The 15,945-nt window shown below is 30.5% G+C and overlaps 2 protein-coding genes across 4 annotated transcripts; both read left to right on the top strand.

The window, feature by feature from the left end:
* The first annotated feature begins 3,032 nt into the window (after nucleotides 1-3,032).
* Nucleotides 3,033-4,034, top strand: LOC123923640. Its single transcript, XM_045976333.1, has one exon. The coding sequence runs from the start codon at nucleotides 3,206-3,208 to the stop codon at nucleotides 3,791-3,793; it is 588 nt and encodes a 195-aa protein (XP_045832289.1). The 5' UTR covers nucleotides 3,033-3,205; the 3' UTR covers nucleotides 3,794-4,034.
* A 9,581-nt stretch (nucleotides 4,035-13,615) lies between these two features.
* LOC123923262 (LOB domain-containing protein 13-like) lies at nucleotides 13,616-15,552 on the top strand. Of its 3 annotated transcripts, none has more exons than XM_045975949.1 (3): nucleotides 13,616-13,798; nucleotides 14,029-14,279; nucleotides 14,850-15,552. In XM_045975949.1, the coding sequence occupies exons 1-3, from the start codon at nucleotides 13,777-13,779 to the stop codon at nucleotides 15,285-15,287; spliced, it is 711 nt and encodes a 236-aa protein (XP_045831905.1). In that variant the 5' UTR covers nucleotides 13,616-13,776; the 3' UTR covers nucleotides 15,288-15,552. The 3 variants fall into 3 exon arrangements, with proteins under 3 accessions (XP_045831905.1, XP_045831906.1, XP_045831907.1); XM_045975950.1 differs by having other exon boundaries at nucleotides 13,629-13,798; nucleotides 14,033-14,279; XM_045975951.1 differs by having other exon boundaries at nucleotides 13,634-13,796; nucleotides 14,026-14,279.
* The last annotated feature ends 393 nt before the right edge of the window (nucleotides 15,553-15,945 follow it).

The following is a 15,945-nucleotide window of genomic DNA, read 5'->3' as shown; positions in this document are numbered from 1 at the left end:
TGGCTTTCTTACTGAACCGCAAAACCGCAAACCGCAAAAACCGCGGATAACCGCAAAAACCGCATTAAGTTACTATTATATATTTATATTCCAATATCGTAAAAGAAAATATATTTATATTCCAATATACATGCCCAATTACCAAGTCAGTCGACCAAATTAATCGAACTTCAAGTTGTTTTTATTTTTTGTACTGAAATTTTATTTTGGTGTTGTAATGTTATTTTAAATAAACAAATTTTATCGGTACCGTGATGTTATTTTGAAAATTCAATTTTTTTATATATTTAAAATTGTAAGTTACTATAATGTTATTTTGGATAAATAATTTTTGTTGGTACTACAATGTTATTTTGGAACTTCAATTTTTTATTTTTTTTTTATGCTTAAAATTGTTCGGTACAATCGTTATGTTTTAAACCGCACCAACCGAACCGATCCAAACCGCATTGGTTTGGTTTGGTTTGGTTTGGATGACTTTTTAAAAATCAACCGAACCAAACCGAACCGTATGCATTTTTATCTCGCGGTTAGGATGACTTTTATGCTCAAAACCGAACCAAACCGCACCGCGATCACCCCTAATCATGCATTTATTTATTTAGTATAATCCTAGCTATGTGACATTTATTAATATTAAACTTAATTTCGTCGTTGTGTAATTTCGGTTATATTTGAGTGAATTTGCTTATCTGCTTTTGATTTTCCTGATACATTTCCATTGGGATATGCAGGTTTTAAGACGGATTCACATTTGCTGTGTCAAGGGATTTAGGGATGTTTTTAAAGAGCACGGTCGTATCTGAGGGAGGGCGAAAAGGGCGACGACCCTAGCCCCTACAAATTAGGGCCCCAAAATAATATTTTAGGGGTATATTAATATTATATCTGCTAAAATAAATAAGGGCCTGTTTGAAATACTTATTTTTGAGCTTATTCAAAACAACTTATACAAATAAATAAATTATTCATGTATTATTATAAATTTGTCAAGATAGTTTATGAAAAAATAGCTTATAAAAATACAATTTATATTAGTTAGAACTTATAAATTAACATAATAAAAACTTATTTTTTTTGCATAAGTTATTTTGTATAATCTCAAAAATAAGTTATTCCAAACAGACCCTAAATACCAAATTTTTTAATGGTTAAAAATAATATGCCTAATTTTAAAGATTTTAAATTTAAATTTATTTTAGATTTATATTTACAATAATACATCCTTAGGAATAATTATTTATACTTACAATGATATATCATAAGAAGTTGCAATCTAAATTAAACGTGCGTTGGAGTTACAATAATAATGAAAAAAATGGAGGGTATAATGTTGTACTTTGAGAAATATAAAAATGAAGATTTTTTATCTGGCATTAATATTGTCAAAAGTTTTGCATTTGATATATAGGTATAGAGTCGACACTTCCAAAAGCATTGTAGCTTTAGGAAAATTCAATTGACGAAAATGATAATGATGAAGAATACAATCACCCGGAGAATCTTTTAGAGTCAATTATTTTTTTGTGGTTGATGAAATGACAGTAATTTCATTAAAAAAAAAAATAGATTTTAGCAGTTGAATTCAATATTTTTTAAGAATTCAAATTAGGCCCCAAATTTTATGTTTGTCCATAGGCCACCAAAATCATAGAAACAGACCTGTTAAAGAGTCTTTGATCGGTCCGTGTTCTTTTACAGGGGTTTGTTGTACGTGAATCAGGTCGTGTCGATAGTCAATTCACTCGTCATTTTGAGTCCGTGAGACTGGCTTTCCAGATTGATTGAATATCCTTATCATTGGAGGTTTGAATGCTGGACTTGAAAAAGTCGTTTTGCTTATAATCGTCATGGTTCGCTGCAGGGAGTTGCTGGATCTTGGAGCGGTTTCATGTTGATATTGATCCATTCACCATATTTTAGACTTCTAATTAATGCTGCTAGGATTAACAAGTAATTAGATTTGTTAGTCTTCTTACCATGTTTAGTGTCAATCATCATTAACCCAACTAACAATCTGTGAAATCAGTTTTATTTAGTTCAGTTTAAAAAAAAGAATTCAAAATCCGAGTGATTTAAGTAGTTTTTACCAAATCTAAATCTAATAGTAATATTTAATTTTGTACAATTTTTTTTTTATTTCAAATTTTGTACAATTTTAATTAGACCAATTTGGATGTGAATACTCATATAATTATAATAATTCAACAATTTATTTTGTTCTGTGTCAAAAAAACTTTCATTTTGTAAAAAAAAAAAAAACTTCAACTTTCATTCAAAAGCAAATAATGCTTTTTAGCAAAGCCAAACTTTGTTATTTTACGTGGATAATTTTTTTTTTTTTGAAAAAAAAAATAATAAGTTTTTTTTAAAAAAATATAAATATAAATTCTTTAAAAAATTTGCGTGGATAAAAATAATAAGCTTATATTTTGGAGTTTTAAAATTTTAAAATATTTAAACCAATTTTGTTCAATTTTTAAAAATATATTTTACCCTAAAATATTATCTCCCTTAAACAATAACATTATGTAGTTATTATCAAAAGAGTTAACTTGGATATTTTGAACTAGTTTTTTTTTTTTTTTTAAGTAATTTAGTGACTAGAAAATTCACTTTAAATGTGAATAAGTGGAGTGTCCCGGATTCGAACCCGAGCTCCTGCACATATAGTGCGATGTCCCTACCAACTGAGTTAAGCTCACGAGGAGAGAACTAGTTCTACTTTTAAGTAATAGACTATTGAAAGTAGATTTTATTCATAGAGGACCTAATATATTTGAGTTAAAAGAAGTTGAAAAGAGATAATCAAACAAAAATTTAAAATATTTCTATAGAAAATACTAATATACCAATATTTGTCATATAAAAACGAAAATGTTTTTTGACAAGAAAATGTTCACTACTTAATTATTTAGATAGTTGACTTCTCCTTTTCTTTATTCAACGATCACAAAACTCCACTAGAATGTGGAAACCACTTAAAAATAACAAAAGACACCGACTACCAATTAATACAAATCTAATGTTAGAGATTCCCCTTTGAGCTTAAAAAAGTCTTAAACTACTCTTTCATTGAACCAAAACCCTTTGAACATGTCTCACACAAATTCTAATATCTACTACATATGCATATATTATATAACATAAATACACACCACCCATAATTTGCCAAATAGTAATTAGCCCCAACAAATTAATAAACATGACAAAGCCTTCGTACTTTCTCCAAAAACCTTCTCCCATAATTGTACAAAGACAAGAGAACAAGAAGATGATGTGCTTAGATGAGCAACTACAAAGGCAATTATCTAATATTTCATCAAATGAAGATTATCATGGCAACAAATTTGCTTCAATTCCATTTGTATGGGAATCTCAACCAGGTACACCTAAACATAGATCAAATGAAAAGTCTCTTCCTCCTCTTACTCCACCACCATCTTATTTCCAAAATGCAACCAAAAAACCTATCAAGTCCAAAAAGAGTTTGTTTATGCAAACACTTTTTCCGAAACGTACTACAAAAAAAGGTCCCGTTCTTAATCCATCCATGACATCATCAAATTTTGTCTCTTATTCATCATCATCTTCGTCGTCATCTTTGTCATTGTCCTCTCCACGGCCAACATCATATTCGGTGCCATCTTCTCCGATGATACACTCGAGGAAGGAAGAAGAAGACGAAGATTTATATGATGTTAGTAGCTCTAATGTGTGTTTTGGCAATGTAAAATCACGAGGGAGTTATTCTTCCATGTTTAAGAAGGTATTGTTTGGTGATTTTATGTGATGTTTAGATCAAGCTACTTTTCTCTAATTGTTATGGTTAACTAATAATAAGCTATGATATAGCTAGAATTGGAAAGATTGTATATGTCAAACTTATTAATTAGTACACGCATCATATATATTTTTCAAACTTGTTTATGATAATTAGTTTGATTCTTTCTTTTTGAATCAATCCTAGCTAAAACCAAATAATAATATTGAAGGATTAAACTCACGCACTTTAAGTGTTGAGAAGTGGGAGATCATGAAAGATGATAGTTTTTTTTTTTTGTCAATTAGTTTAATGGTTAGAATTCTCTTAAGGCGAATAAGTGGGAGATACTGAGCTTAAATCCCAACTCCTACAAATAAAATGCAATATCTCTATCAATTGAGATATTTTATTCATGAGGACATGATAGTTCTCGTTTTCTTGTTAAAAAAAAATGATAGTTCTCGTTTTAAAACTTTAAATTGATATGCTACATTTATTGTAAGCTTTTATTTTTTTTGAATTATTTTTCCTATTTATCTGTCAATTTGAAAGCTAAATGTTATAATATATTATTTTCTTTTCAATTTTACTCTTAACTATTCATGATAGAGAAACGTTTTGGTGCAATGTAAAAATGAAGCGTCAAGAGAACAATTAAAATATGATTATAAATAAATATGATTTTGTACCCCGATAATAGATGGATTCCACTCTAAAAATTATAGTATGGAAATAGTAGTAGAATTTGATCCATTCTTTTTTTTTTTTTATTTGATAAAGAGTTTGATTTATTCTAATATCTAATTTCTCGATCGGACTGGTTCGACCGTCAATCCAATCCGATTTTTAAAATACTATATTAAACCTGTACATTCACCTTTTGGCTACGTACAAGAGTTAAAACGCTTTGATTTTTCACTCTCTGCATATGTAGTATAATTCATTTCTTGGCCAATAAGACTTCATAAAATCATCAAATTCAATCTTTTCTTTAATTTCCTTGATCTCATCTTAAAATTGGAAAAGAAATAAAAACAAGTAAAATAATTCTAAAACTAGATAAAAATATTAATTTATGAAATAGAAACACCACTAAAAAGTGTGTATAAGAATGTGACAATTTACACTTAGTTACTAAAATAGTCAATTAAAATTCATACATAAAATACTAATATTTAGGTAGCCCTAATATTTAATCCCTATTGAAAGAGAATATGCACTTAGTGTAGATCCGGATGATTGATGGAAGAAACACCAAACATATCTCAAACTTCTTGCTCCCACCGGCCGATTGATGGAAATAGATTGACTACCAGAGATATTCGTTTCAAATAGTAGTGATAAGTCTTATCGAACGATTTCCTGCAATTCTTCCCAGTATGTCATCAGTAAAGAATCCAGCTACAACTCTCGATCTATGCAAAACGCACTGAGTTTATCAATAGGAAATGCTATTTGCTTTGTAAGAAGAATAAACTGATATGAAATGAAAGAGTTTCCGGGAATTGTCTTGATCGTCTGAGAAATGCCCAATCAATTGAATTCATACCCGGAAGTCTCCTCCTTATTCCTTATGCAGTGCCCTAGATTTAGCTGTTGTCAGAATTAGAAGCTCACATAGGGAAATTGGGAAAAGTGAAAGGAAACAGCAAGCCCTAAACTAAATACCAACTAGCAGCTTATCAACCACCGAACATAGACTCATGTTGGCGATGCCACAGTCAAATAAGAGGAAGGTTATTCACGAAGATCCTAAGCTAATTTACCTTAACAAGGTACCCTCAAACAATTTAACACAAACTGACTTGAGTAAGATCCTAAAAGATTATCAATGGTTCTTGGATCTAAGCTTATAAATCTAACTGGTTGTGAAGCTTACAAATTTGTTACACTCAAAGTACTCTACTGAATATGATCCTAGATTTCTAGAGAGCTTTAGAGTATGAGTGGAAAAGGAAGAGACAAAGATACAACCACTTAAAAGTGAGTTGTGTAGCAAAGTGGTCTCTTGAGATATTTGCTTTGTAGAAACTCAAAGGTTAGTTTGAGAAGAAAATAAAAACACTCAATATACCATAAGTATAGATGAGAATGAAGATCTTTGAGTGTAAATGGTTAAAGAAGAGTTTTATGACTTGTAGACAAAAACAAGTGATTAGTGATTTGTAGCTTGAACTCTTGCTCTTCTTATGCAACCAACCATGCTATTTATAGATGGAGATGTCCTTCTATAGTTTGAACATCAATTATAACCGTTGAGAGTATAGAAATAGTTGTCGTGAGAGAAACAAAACAGTCCATGTGAATCTGTCCTTTAGATGCTTCAGGAGATCATTCTTTCAATGGTCTCTGACTGTCACATTGTACTTGATGGCAGAAATATTCTTTAGCCAACTGTCAATGAGTTGTTTCTGATCATATATCCGTTGCAAATATATTCCCCATGTGTGAAAATCAAATTGGAATGCCTTTGGGATAAGATTGCCACATAAGTGCAAAAATTTAGGAGACCATTCTCTAGAATTATGGAGATCATTCTCTCTACTGGTGTAATACCCATGTGCTTAATGAGATGTTGCAAGCTGTCTTTCAATTGTAAAACTCCAAGAGAAGCATAGAGTAGCTTTTGTTCATCAGTCCTTGCAAGTACACATGAATAGTAATTTAAGGACACCTTGCATGTGAGAAAATAGAGACCCTTTATTATCTTTTGCATCTTTGACAGCAAGTGAGCTTTTGCAAGATGTATGTACTTGTTGCTGCAATCTTGTTGGTCTAAATAACAACATCAGTTGTCCATGAGAGAATCATAAGCCTTGGCAAAAGATATGTTCAAGTAACTCCTTGAATATGATAACAAGAGAATGTTCTCTAGTCATAACTCATTCGTTGCCTTAAATGACTTATTCCATTGTTATGATCTTTGAAATAACTCTCATATAAAAGGTCATTCATGTCTTGTACCAAGTTGACTTATGAAAAGTGATTATCCTTGAACACGCAAACTTGGAAGAACGTCGTGAGAACGTTCTAGTTTCTACTGACTTATAAATAATTCAACCTTTGAAATGATTTCTTCTTCAAAGTTGATTCTTGTAATTGTGCTGAACTGATATGAATGCTCTTGAGGGAAATAAACATGTTCATGACGAGAACATTGTTTCATAAGAGTTGATAATATTTCTTTTCTTTATGAGAAGATAATATCTTCTTTGGTCAATCAATTTTGAATTCTTTTGTTGTTACAAAACTTTCCACAATTCCTCTTTGATGTTTTGCACACATTGTTGCTTGTTCAATGAGTATGTTTAAGATTATTTATTGGAGGCATGAGTGTACTCATCATTGAGAATGATTAAAATTTTATGCATTGTGCATAAGCTCATTTGAAAACCTCATGGAAGATCATTCTCATTGTCATATTGACAAGCTTTGGTAGGATGATACTTTGAGTAGCTTTTGACGATCTTTCGTAGATGCATCATTCCTTTTGACATTAATTGAAATTGTAATTCTTCAAAGCATGTAGTACAAAACTCAATGTAAGTTTTGTCACACAACATCAAATATATTCTTTTGTAGCTTGTGATGCAGGTTTTTCCATCTTGATTCTTCAACTACGATCCTCTTAATCTTCCTTGAATATTTAATTCTCATTGTAAACCTTGTGGTGAAGATGAAGACTATTAACCATGAAGTTCACTTTCTTGCTTGAATCTTCAATGAATCCTCGTATGATTCAAACAACAGTCTTTAAAAATCTTCATGAAGCTTGTGATACTACTGTTGTAATTATCTGATGATACTCCAATTCTTTCATTTTTTGAGTAAATAAAATGCACTTGTTGATGTGAGTGGCCTTTAGCTCGTCCACTTTTTGTCATTATCTGTCTTTGAACAAAAACTCAAGTGCAAACCATCAGTTGATCACCATTCATAAAACTTAACATTTATTCCATAAGGTTTGTTGTTATTAAAACACATATCAAAAAGGATTTTGCTTCAACAAATTCAATTGAAAATAGTTAGAAGTAGATCTTTAAAAGAGAGTGTACAAATTCTTCAAATAAAGATGGCTAAAAATTTATTGTGTTGTTGCCTTTTGAGTAGACATAGATCTTCAATTGGAAATAATAGCTTGTCGTTCGTATTGTTAATTAGTACTTCCAAGACACTAGTTTCTTTTTTTTAAAAAAAAAAAATTAAATTTTATTTTTTTTTACGATAAAACATTTATACCATTTCATTATATAAAAAACTTGTAATACAAGAACAAGGAGGTATACTATAAACTCATGGTAATAAACTTGTCGTTCGTATTGTCGCGCGAGCAACCATATTCGCTTGATAGATTTTATCTCAAAGTCCAAAAGTAAAGATAAAATACATTTGATATTTCTAATAATAAAACTAAATTCAGACACACCGTCATATATACTATGAATTGCATCCACTACATTTTTTTAGTCGGCTTCGAAAATGACATTTCTAAAGCCTCTTTGACTGAATTCCTTGATAGCCTCTAGCACAACTACTGCTTGTCCTTCTATGACAGCACATACCTTGAATCCAAGAGCTTGTTCACATTGCAAAATAGTCTCTAACCGCCCCAAAATAGTCTCTAACGCACCCGACACTTGTTTTCCCAACCTCACTATGAAAGGTTGTGTTTACATTGCACTTGTACCACCCGAATTGCCACTCTACTGCTGTTGTTCGGTACTATTGTTGTTGTACGCACAACCTGCATTGTTTCCCATTCATGCCACACAGTTTTAAGGCCTAGTTGCTGGCCGGGTTCCCGCGCTTGATTCCACGCAATATTATTCCGATTGTTCCATAGTACCCAAATCAACATAGCAAATTGTTCCACCTATTTTACCATATTTAGTTCTTTAACTAGCTAGTACCTCTGAGACACTAGTTAGCATTTTTCTTAACTAATTTTGCAGTGTGTTATATTGTGTGTTCCATACTAAATTCGTTGAGGGTGTTACCATATTATAATTATAACTATCATACACAAAATAACAATCTTCTACCAACGAATAATTTTATAGTAACACTAATTTTGCACTATACAATATTCGTCTTACAATAATGAAAAAGATCGTGGCAACGCCGAGACCCATGCATGTGCACGGGTATTATACTATAATCATATCAAAGTAGCATTTTTGTTTTTGACAAAAAGTAGCAAATTTTATTGATTTCCTTCGTTTGCGTAAATAATATTAAAATGATAGTAAAAAAATAATATTAAAAAGACAAAAAGGTAATATTTCTTAATATTTATCTCTTTTGACCTGTTTCTTAATTTTGAAATCATATTATTAATTGATTTTATAAAAAAAAAAGGCATTTTAACAACTTCAACCATTTTCTTTTCCTTTCACCATCAGTTTAATCTGATTCGGGATTCAATTATAATATCAAATGATTTCAGACCCTCCCAATCACAGTTGTGAAACATTCATTTCATTTGTTGATGGACTTTCTAACCATCTTTTTTTTTACGCAGACTTCTAACCATCTTAAATAGTCTTTCTCTAAGCAAATTAAATGTTTGTCACCCATATATTGCCTTTGCAATTCTCTGCAATGCTTTGGTATTATCTTCGGATTTGAATTCTCTTAAAAAAATTGTGTTATTTTCTATTTTTTTAATTTAATGGCTGATAAATTACAAAGAATGAAAAAACACTTGAGAGGAGAAAGAATAAAAGTGAATAAATGATTAAAATTACAACAACTTATTTCGTGAGCTTAGCTCAGTTGACAGAGACATTGCATTATATATGCAGGTGACCGAGATTCGAACCCCGGTCATCCAACTTATCTACCTTGAAGGTAGAATTTATAATTATTAGACTACTTGATAAAAAAAAAAAATTACTACAACTTAATTAACACGAATTTTTTTTGGGAGAATCCAAATCAGATATCAATCTAATTTCATTCAATTTTGTTTTTTTATTAATGCTCACAAACAAAATTGAACCGCATAAAACGGGCTTAGGCCCTCATCATTATAAATAAATAAAAGGAAAATTACATTGACTTCTGTTGAAGTCTTCTTAACACAAACACCCCCTCTAATTTTTTTTGCATGACACTCACCTCCCCTCACATTGACACTGTTTAACTGTTAAGGAAAGAACATAAAATTTTGTTATTCGCTGTGATATTAAAAATACTAATTAATAAGAGACCTCGACAATTTTGATGCGATAACCAATTGACATGTTTTTCTGGTGGACTTTGTTAAAGTGGATATATTAAAAGTTTTCGATATCGACTTTTCATAATACCAACAATACCCTTTAATTCAATTTAAGAAAATCGGTTACCATACTATTTAGATAAACCAAAATCGGTTACCATACTATTTAGATAAACCATCACAAAACATTATGCACTTCGCGGATCACACAAACGGTTTGGCCGCTAGTCATCATTATCATTATCATTATAAAAGAAAAACAAAGTTGAACTACTGCTTTTAGCGCGAGTTTATTTTTAATCTACTTTTTTTTTTTATTAAGTAGAGGGCTAAAGCCCATTTTTATTATACTGTTTTCTTTTTTTGTTTTAATTTTTAATCTACTTTTAGCTTACAATAGCTTACAATTTAATCTACTTTTAGTTTTTGTTATAATTAATAGGAGAAATATGGTTTGACTAATTCAATAAATGATTGCATCAAGCTTGGGCCGTGTGATTCTATGCATTGGTGTTCCTTTTACTGTTGCATCATATGGACGATCCAATGCCAAGTGTAAGAAAAATTATCTTTACACCCCAAAATTCTTTTTTTTTTTTCCTTTAGAATTATTTGAAATCTCGTTGAGAGTGACTCAAAACTCTTGATTGACATGATTACCGGAAACTGCAATATTGGAGGGGTGACTCCAATTTTGACTTTGGATTGGCATGTCCAAGTTCGTCATACATGGCGGGAGGGAAACAGAAGTGCTGACTGACTTGCTAATTATAGCATTTCAATGAGTTCTTTTAGTTGTTCGATAGTGAAGTCTCCTACGAGTCAACTCCGTAGTTTGTTTTTTGATGATTTATCTGGGGCTTGTATGGCTAAAAATGTTAGGCTAGCTCTTTAGCTTTGTTTTTTGTTGGGCTTAGGCCCTATTTTGTACCAAGAAAAAAGAAAGAATTATTTGAAATCTAATTTTTGAAGTAAATTTTGTTAAAAAAAATTCAGATTCTAGAATCCCATTATTTTAATATTCTTAATGGGGTTAAAAATATATTTGCTGCATCGTAAAATGTTTATTAAATTATTGAATTTTCTGACATGTATGTTGTTAATTATCGGTGACTGCTCGATTGCAAGATTAGACGATCTTGATTTAAGCTTAGCATTTTAAAAATTATGAAATCTACTTTTGAAACATCATATCAAGATTGAAAGACCATTAATGTCCTAACTGTATGAATACGGAAAAATGCGACAACAGGAGATTTAGTTTCACAAACAGAACCTGACTTGAGAAGAGAAGCTCATTGATTATTAGAAGTATTTAACTCCAAATACAATTTGAAAATAGTAGCTTCATTAAAATCTCTCAAAGACCTAATACAGAGGCCCTCCTCCTTAATAGGAATGCAAACTTTGCGCAATGCCACGGTGCAAATTTTACATTGATTCACGTCCCTCACCCAAATAAAATTTCTTATCCATTTGTCAAAAAAAAATTATGAGACAAACCAAAAAAATATAAGGAAGTTGTATATCAACATTCCATGAATAACACTTTTCACAAGCTGCACTCTACCAACAATAAATAATAACGACACTCTCTAAAACCGACCCTTCTTCCAACCAAGGATCATCCCAAAAAAGAGAATGATCCCCATCACCCACTCGCCTAAATAAAATATTCTGAAATCATCCCGCAAAACTATTAAACACCCTAGCGCCTAACTATGTTTTTCCACCACTCTGATGCCTATCTCCCACCTTCACTAATCTCCCCATACTAATCTCCCCACACCCTTCCGTCCTCACTTTCAAATACCATTTGCCCAAAACACAATATTAAAATCTCTCATCCTCCTAATTCCCAAATTTCCAAGACTTTGATCTAAGTAAATTGTTAACCCATTTAATCTAGTGAACCTTTTGAGCCTCCCCATCCCCACCCCACAAAAAAGATTTAAAAAGAGATTTAATAATACCTTAGGGAGCCTTAAAAAGGAAATAAAATAAATCGGAAGAAATGACAAGCTAAGCAACTTTTAGAAGAACCAAGCGACCACCCATTGATAGATTATGACATTTCCAAGCTAACAACCGAGATTTAATTTTCTCAATAATCTCTAAAAAGAAAGTTTTCTAGAATTACCTCCAACAAACAACCCAAGATAAGTAAACATAACCTTTCCAATCTTGAAATGTAAAACATTTGACGCCTCCATTAACCAAGATTCCGACACATGCACTCCAACCAACAAATTTTTGTCAAAGTTAACTTTTAATACTGACATCATTTCAAATAACAACAAGATGAATTTGATAGCTCAAATATTCTACTAACTCTTTTATGCTACAATTAGAGTATCGTTGACAAACTGAAGATGAGATATCTTAAAAGACAAATCTTCCCCAATCGAAAAACCAGAGAAAAGGTCAGCCTACATAGAAGCCTTAACCATAACAGTCAATCCTTCTGCCGCAATAAGAAATAGAAAAGGCGAGAAAGGATCGTCTTGCCTCACACCCTCTCAAATTGAAATTCATCGGTTAGGCACCCATTAACTAAAGCCGGCGTTGAGGTTGTCCGAACATTTTGCAGGGATATCACACTATTTGTGCAGGAATCGATGTTCGAATCACGGACAATACACTTATTCACTTTAAGGTGAATTTTTTTTAGCCACTCAATTACTTGATAAAAAAAATATATATAAAGTTGTTACCAAGCCTTAATTAATTGTTCTTGTTGGAGAGAAGTAGGTTAGGTAATTTTAATTCCGTGTCTACTATGCAAAGATGTCGATTGAAGTTAACTATCATTCATTAGTGTCTAAAATTATCTTGCTATTTTTAATCTACCCCCTCAATTATAACCTGTTTCCATTAAGGGAAAACAAAATTAGTCAATAATCATTAAGAATTGCAAAATCTAAGTGGCCCCTAGCTCGTATATACATTTATAGCTACTACTTGAAAACTTGAGACTAATACAAAGGCATCCAATAAATGGAGCCATATACCACTTTGCAGCCCATAGCATTTTCTCAAATAATACTCAAGGAAAACTAATCTGATCAACATATAATTTGACATTGATGTTTGTTGTTTTTTCTAAAGTCAATTGTCATTTTTCCATAAACACTAACACGTGTACAAGTCATTGACAAAGTGAACTTTCTCTCTCTTTAAAATGGCTATAATACAACCTAATCTTTTGTTTTAATATCCTCTGTATATTTTTTATAATATACTCCCTCTCCTATTTAATATAAGAAATATTTTATTTTTTATTTTATAGAATAATTGATGTATTTAGTTCATATCATGCATAGATCAGATACATATCATTCAATATATTTTCAAAATAAGTTTCTTTTTTCATAAAAAATAATAATAATTTTTTATATTAAAAATTAACTAGAGAGAGTATATATTTGTGATCTATTAAACTATGATTAATAAATTTCAATTAAAGAAAAAAAAATTAGAGAAACTTGAATTATAATTTTAAATGGACTAATTTTTTATCAGATTTTATTTATCTTTAAATTATCATAACTCACTATTAGAGTTAAGAAAAATATATATACATATGAAAACTTTAAGTTCCTAATAGTTCCAATTTTCTTCTTTTCTTACTTATAAAGATCATTGACCTACTTTTCTATTAACCTTGCCTTATAAGAACTTGTTTCATTCTTTTAAGTTTTCTCTTGTTTTGTGTCTGCATCAGCATCTAAATCAATATTTTCTATCTTCTCAACAACTACTTAATTAGATAAAACAATCACCAAGCATGTTTGGATGTCCAGAGACAGGTAAATATTATTAGCAAACAAACATAATCTCCTAATTTCCTTTTCATTTCTTAGATAATTAAAAACAATTTATTCATGAGATGAAATATATATGATTTTCTATGTTCTTGGTCTCAATCGATTACTCGTGTAAACACGTGCTTTTTTCACAGCAGGAAATCCTGATCCCATGAAATAGATTTAGTTAAGGACAAGAGTACTATTTAACTTTTTTTTTCTTTTTGTCAAAGAAAGACTAGATGAAATAGGAAAAATCAATTCAGAGGGAGAAACATCATCTCAAATGGGAAGGAAGCATTTTCATGGCCAAGTTATTGGAACAACCTTAAACACAGTAACTCCTTGTGCTGCATGTAAGCTATTGAGAAGAAGGTGTGCTGAGGAATGCCCTTTCTCTCCTTACTTTTCACCACATGAGCCTCATAAATTTGCAGTTGTTCATAAAGTGTTTGGTGCAAGCAATGTCTCCAAATTGCTATTGGTTTGTTCCTAATTCATACCTCAAATTAGTTACTTTTATTTTTTCTTCAATATGACTAACAAATAATTATCTAATTTAATTTTGATAAACTTTTGGTTTAAAAATTTACACCGCAAACAAATCATAATCGATCATGTTTTTTTAACCTTCTCGTTTTTACAAAAAGTGGCTCTAGTAATCTGAAATTTAGCTGAGGGGTAATTAGTAAAGTTTGACTAAAAGTTTTTCAAACAATTTGTTCTTAACTGGAGCCCTTAAGTCTGATCACTTCGTTAATCGATCATATACGAGACATTAGAAATAGTTAGAATAAAGGTTAGTTTTTTTTTTTTTACAATAAAGCAGATGATCGAACTCATGACCTTATGCATACTACATAAACTCTTCACTACTAGATCAAATCTAGCGATTTTAAAAGTCAGATTTTTTAATGAAATGACGATAAAGATTTGTTGGCATGACTTGACTATGTAAAATATATTTACATGATATGGTGTATAAATTAAATTTCATAAGTAATAACTATTGTTAATTTGTTGTCAAATTTAAATTTTTTATATTTATTTTTAGGAGGTACCTGAAGGACAAAGAGCAGATGCAGCAAATAGTATGGTTTATGAAGCAAATTTAAGGTTAAGAGATCCTGTTTATGGATGCATGGGTGCAATATCAACATTACAACAACAAGTTCAATCTTTACAAGCAGAACTTCATGCAATTAGAGCTGAAATACTAAAATATAAATATAGAGAAGCAGCTTCTTTTATTTCTTCTCAACAAGTATCAATCCCTACAAATGCAAACTCACAAGGTCTTTCTCAACCTCTTGTTCTTCCTACTTTAGATCCTCCATCTCCTTCTCTTCCTCCACCACAAAAAGTATTAGCTTCTCAATCCATTATCCTTTCGTCGTTGTCTTCGTCTTCGGGTTCCTCTGTCTACACTACATCTAAGAGTACAATGAGTCATGGATCTATTTCTAGTGAAAATATTCCATATTTTATTTAGGTTTATTTGAATATTATTATTCATTTTATGTAGGAACAATATTATGCTTAATTTCTTAGAAGAGTTTCATGTATAACTTGACTCATCTTTTTGGTCATTTTTCTTTTTCTTCTCTTTTGTTTAGTTGAGAGTTTATTGAGAAGGGAAAGAAATTAGTCCTACTACATTGATATGCTTTTTAGTAGTATATTTTGTACTACTTTTATACTATTTCAATTTTACCTGATTTGTCTTTATTTGTAAGAATAATAATGCATTTTGAATAGCATAACTTTTTTTTTTTTTGATAAGCTTGAATAGCATAACTTCATTTATTTTCAATTATGCAAGATTTATGTTATGCAACTTCAAAAGGTTCTTTAAAGGGTGGGTTTTGTTATACAGAAAGATTTAGCAGCGTAATTTATTATCTGTCTACCTTTCGTTCATGTGTAATTATTTTATTTATTTATTTATATATATATATATATATATATATATATAACACAAAGGATTTTCTTTAAAAAAAATAATTGAAGTTGTGAAACATCAGAAGTCTTGTTATCAAAGTCTTGTTAACAAAAGGATTTTATTTAAATTTGCAGTTGTAGTGATGAGACATTTTTTTTATAAAAAAAAAACATGTTGAAATCTACATAAAATACGCCATGGATTCAAA

Source organism: Trifolium pratense, linkage group LG4 (genome assembly GCF_020283565.1).
Source record: "Trifolium pratense cultivar HEN17-A07 linkage group LG4, ARS_RC_1.1, whole genome shotgun sequence".
NCBI classification, from domain to species: Eukaryota; Viridiplantae; Streptophyta; class Magnoliopsida; order Fabales; family Fabaceae; genus Trifolium; species Trifolium pratense.
This window is presented reverse-complemented; position numbering and strand designations above follow the sequence as displayed.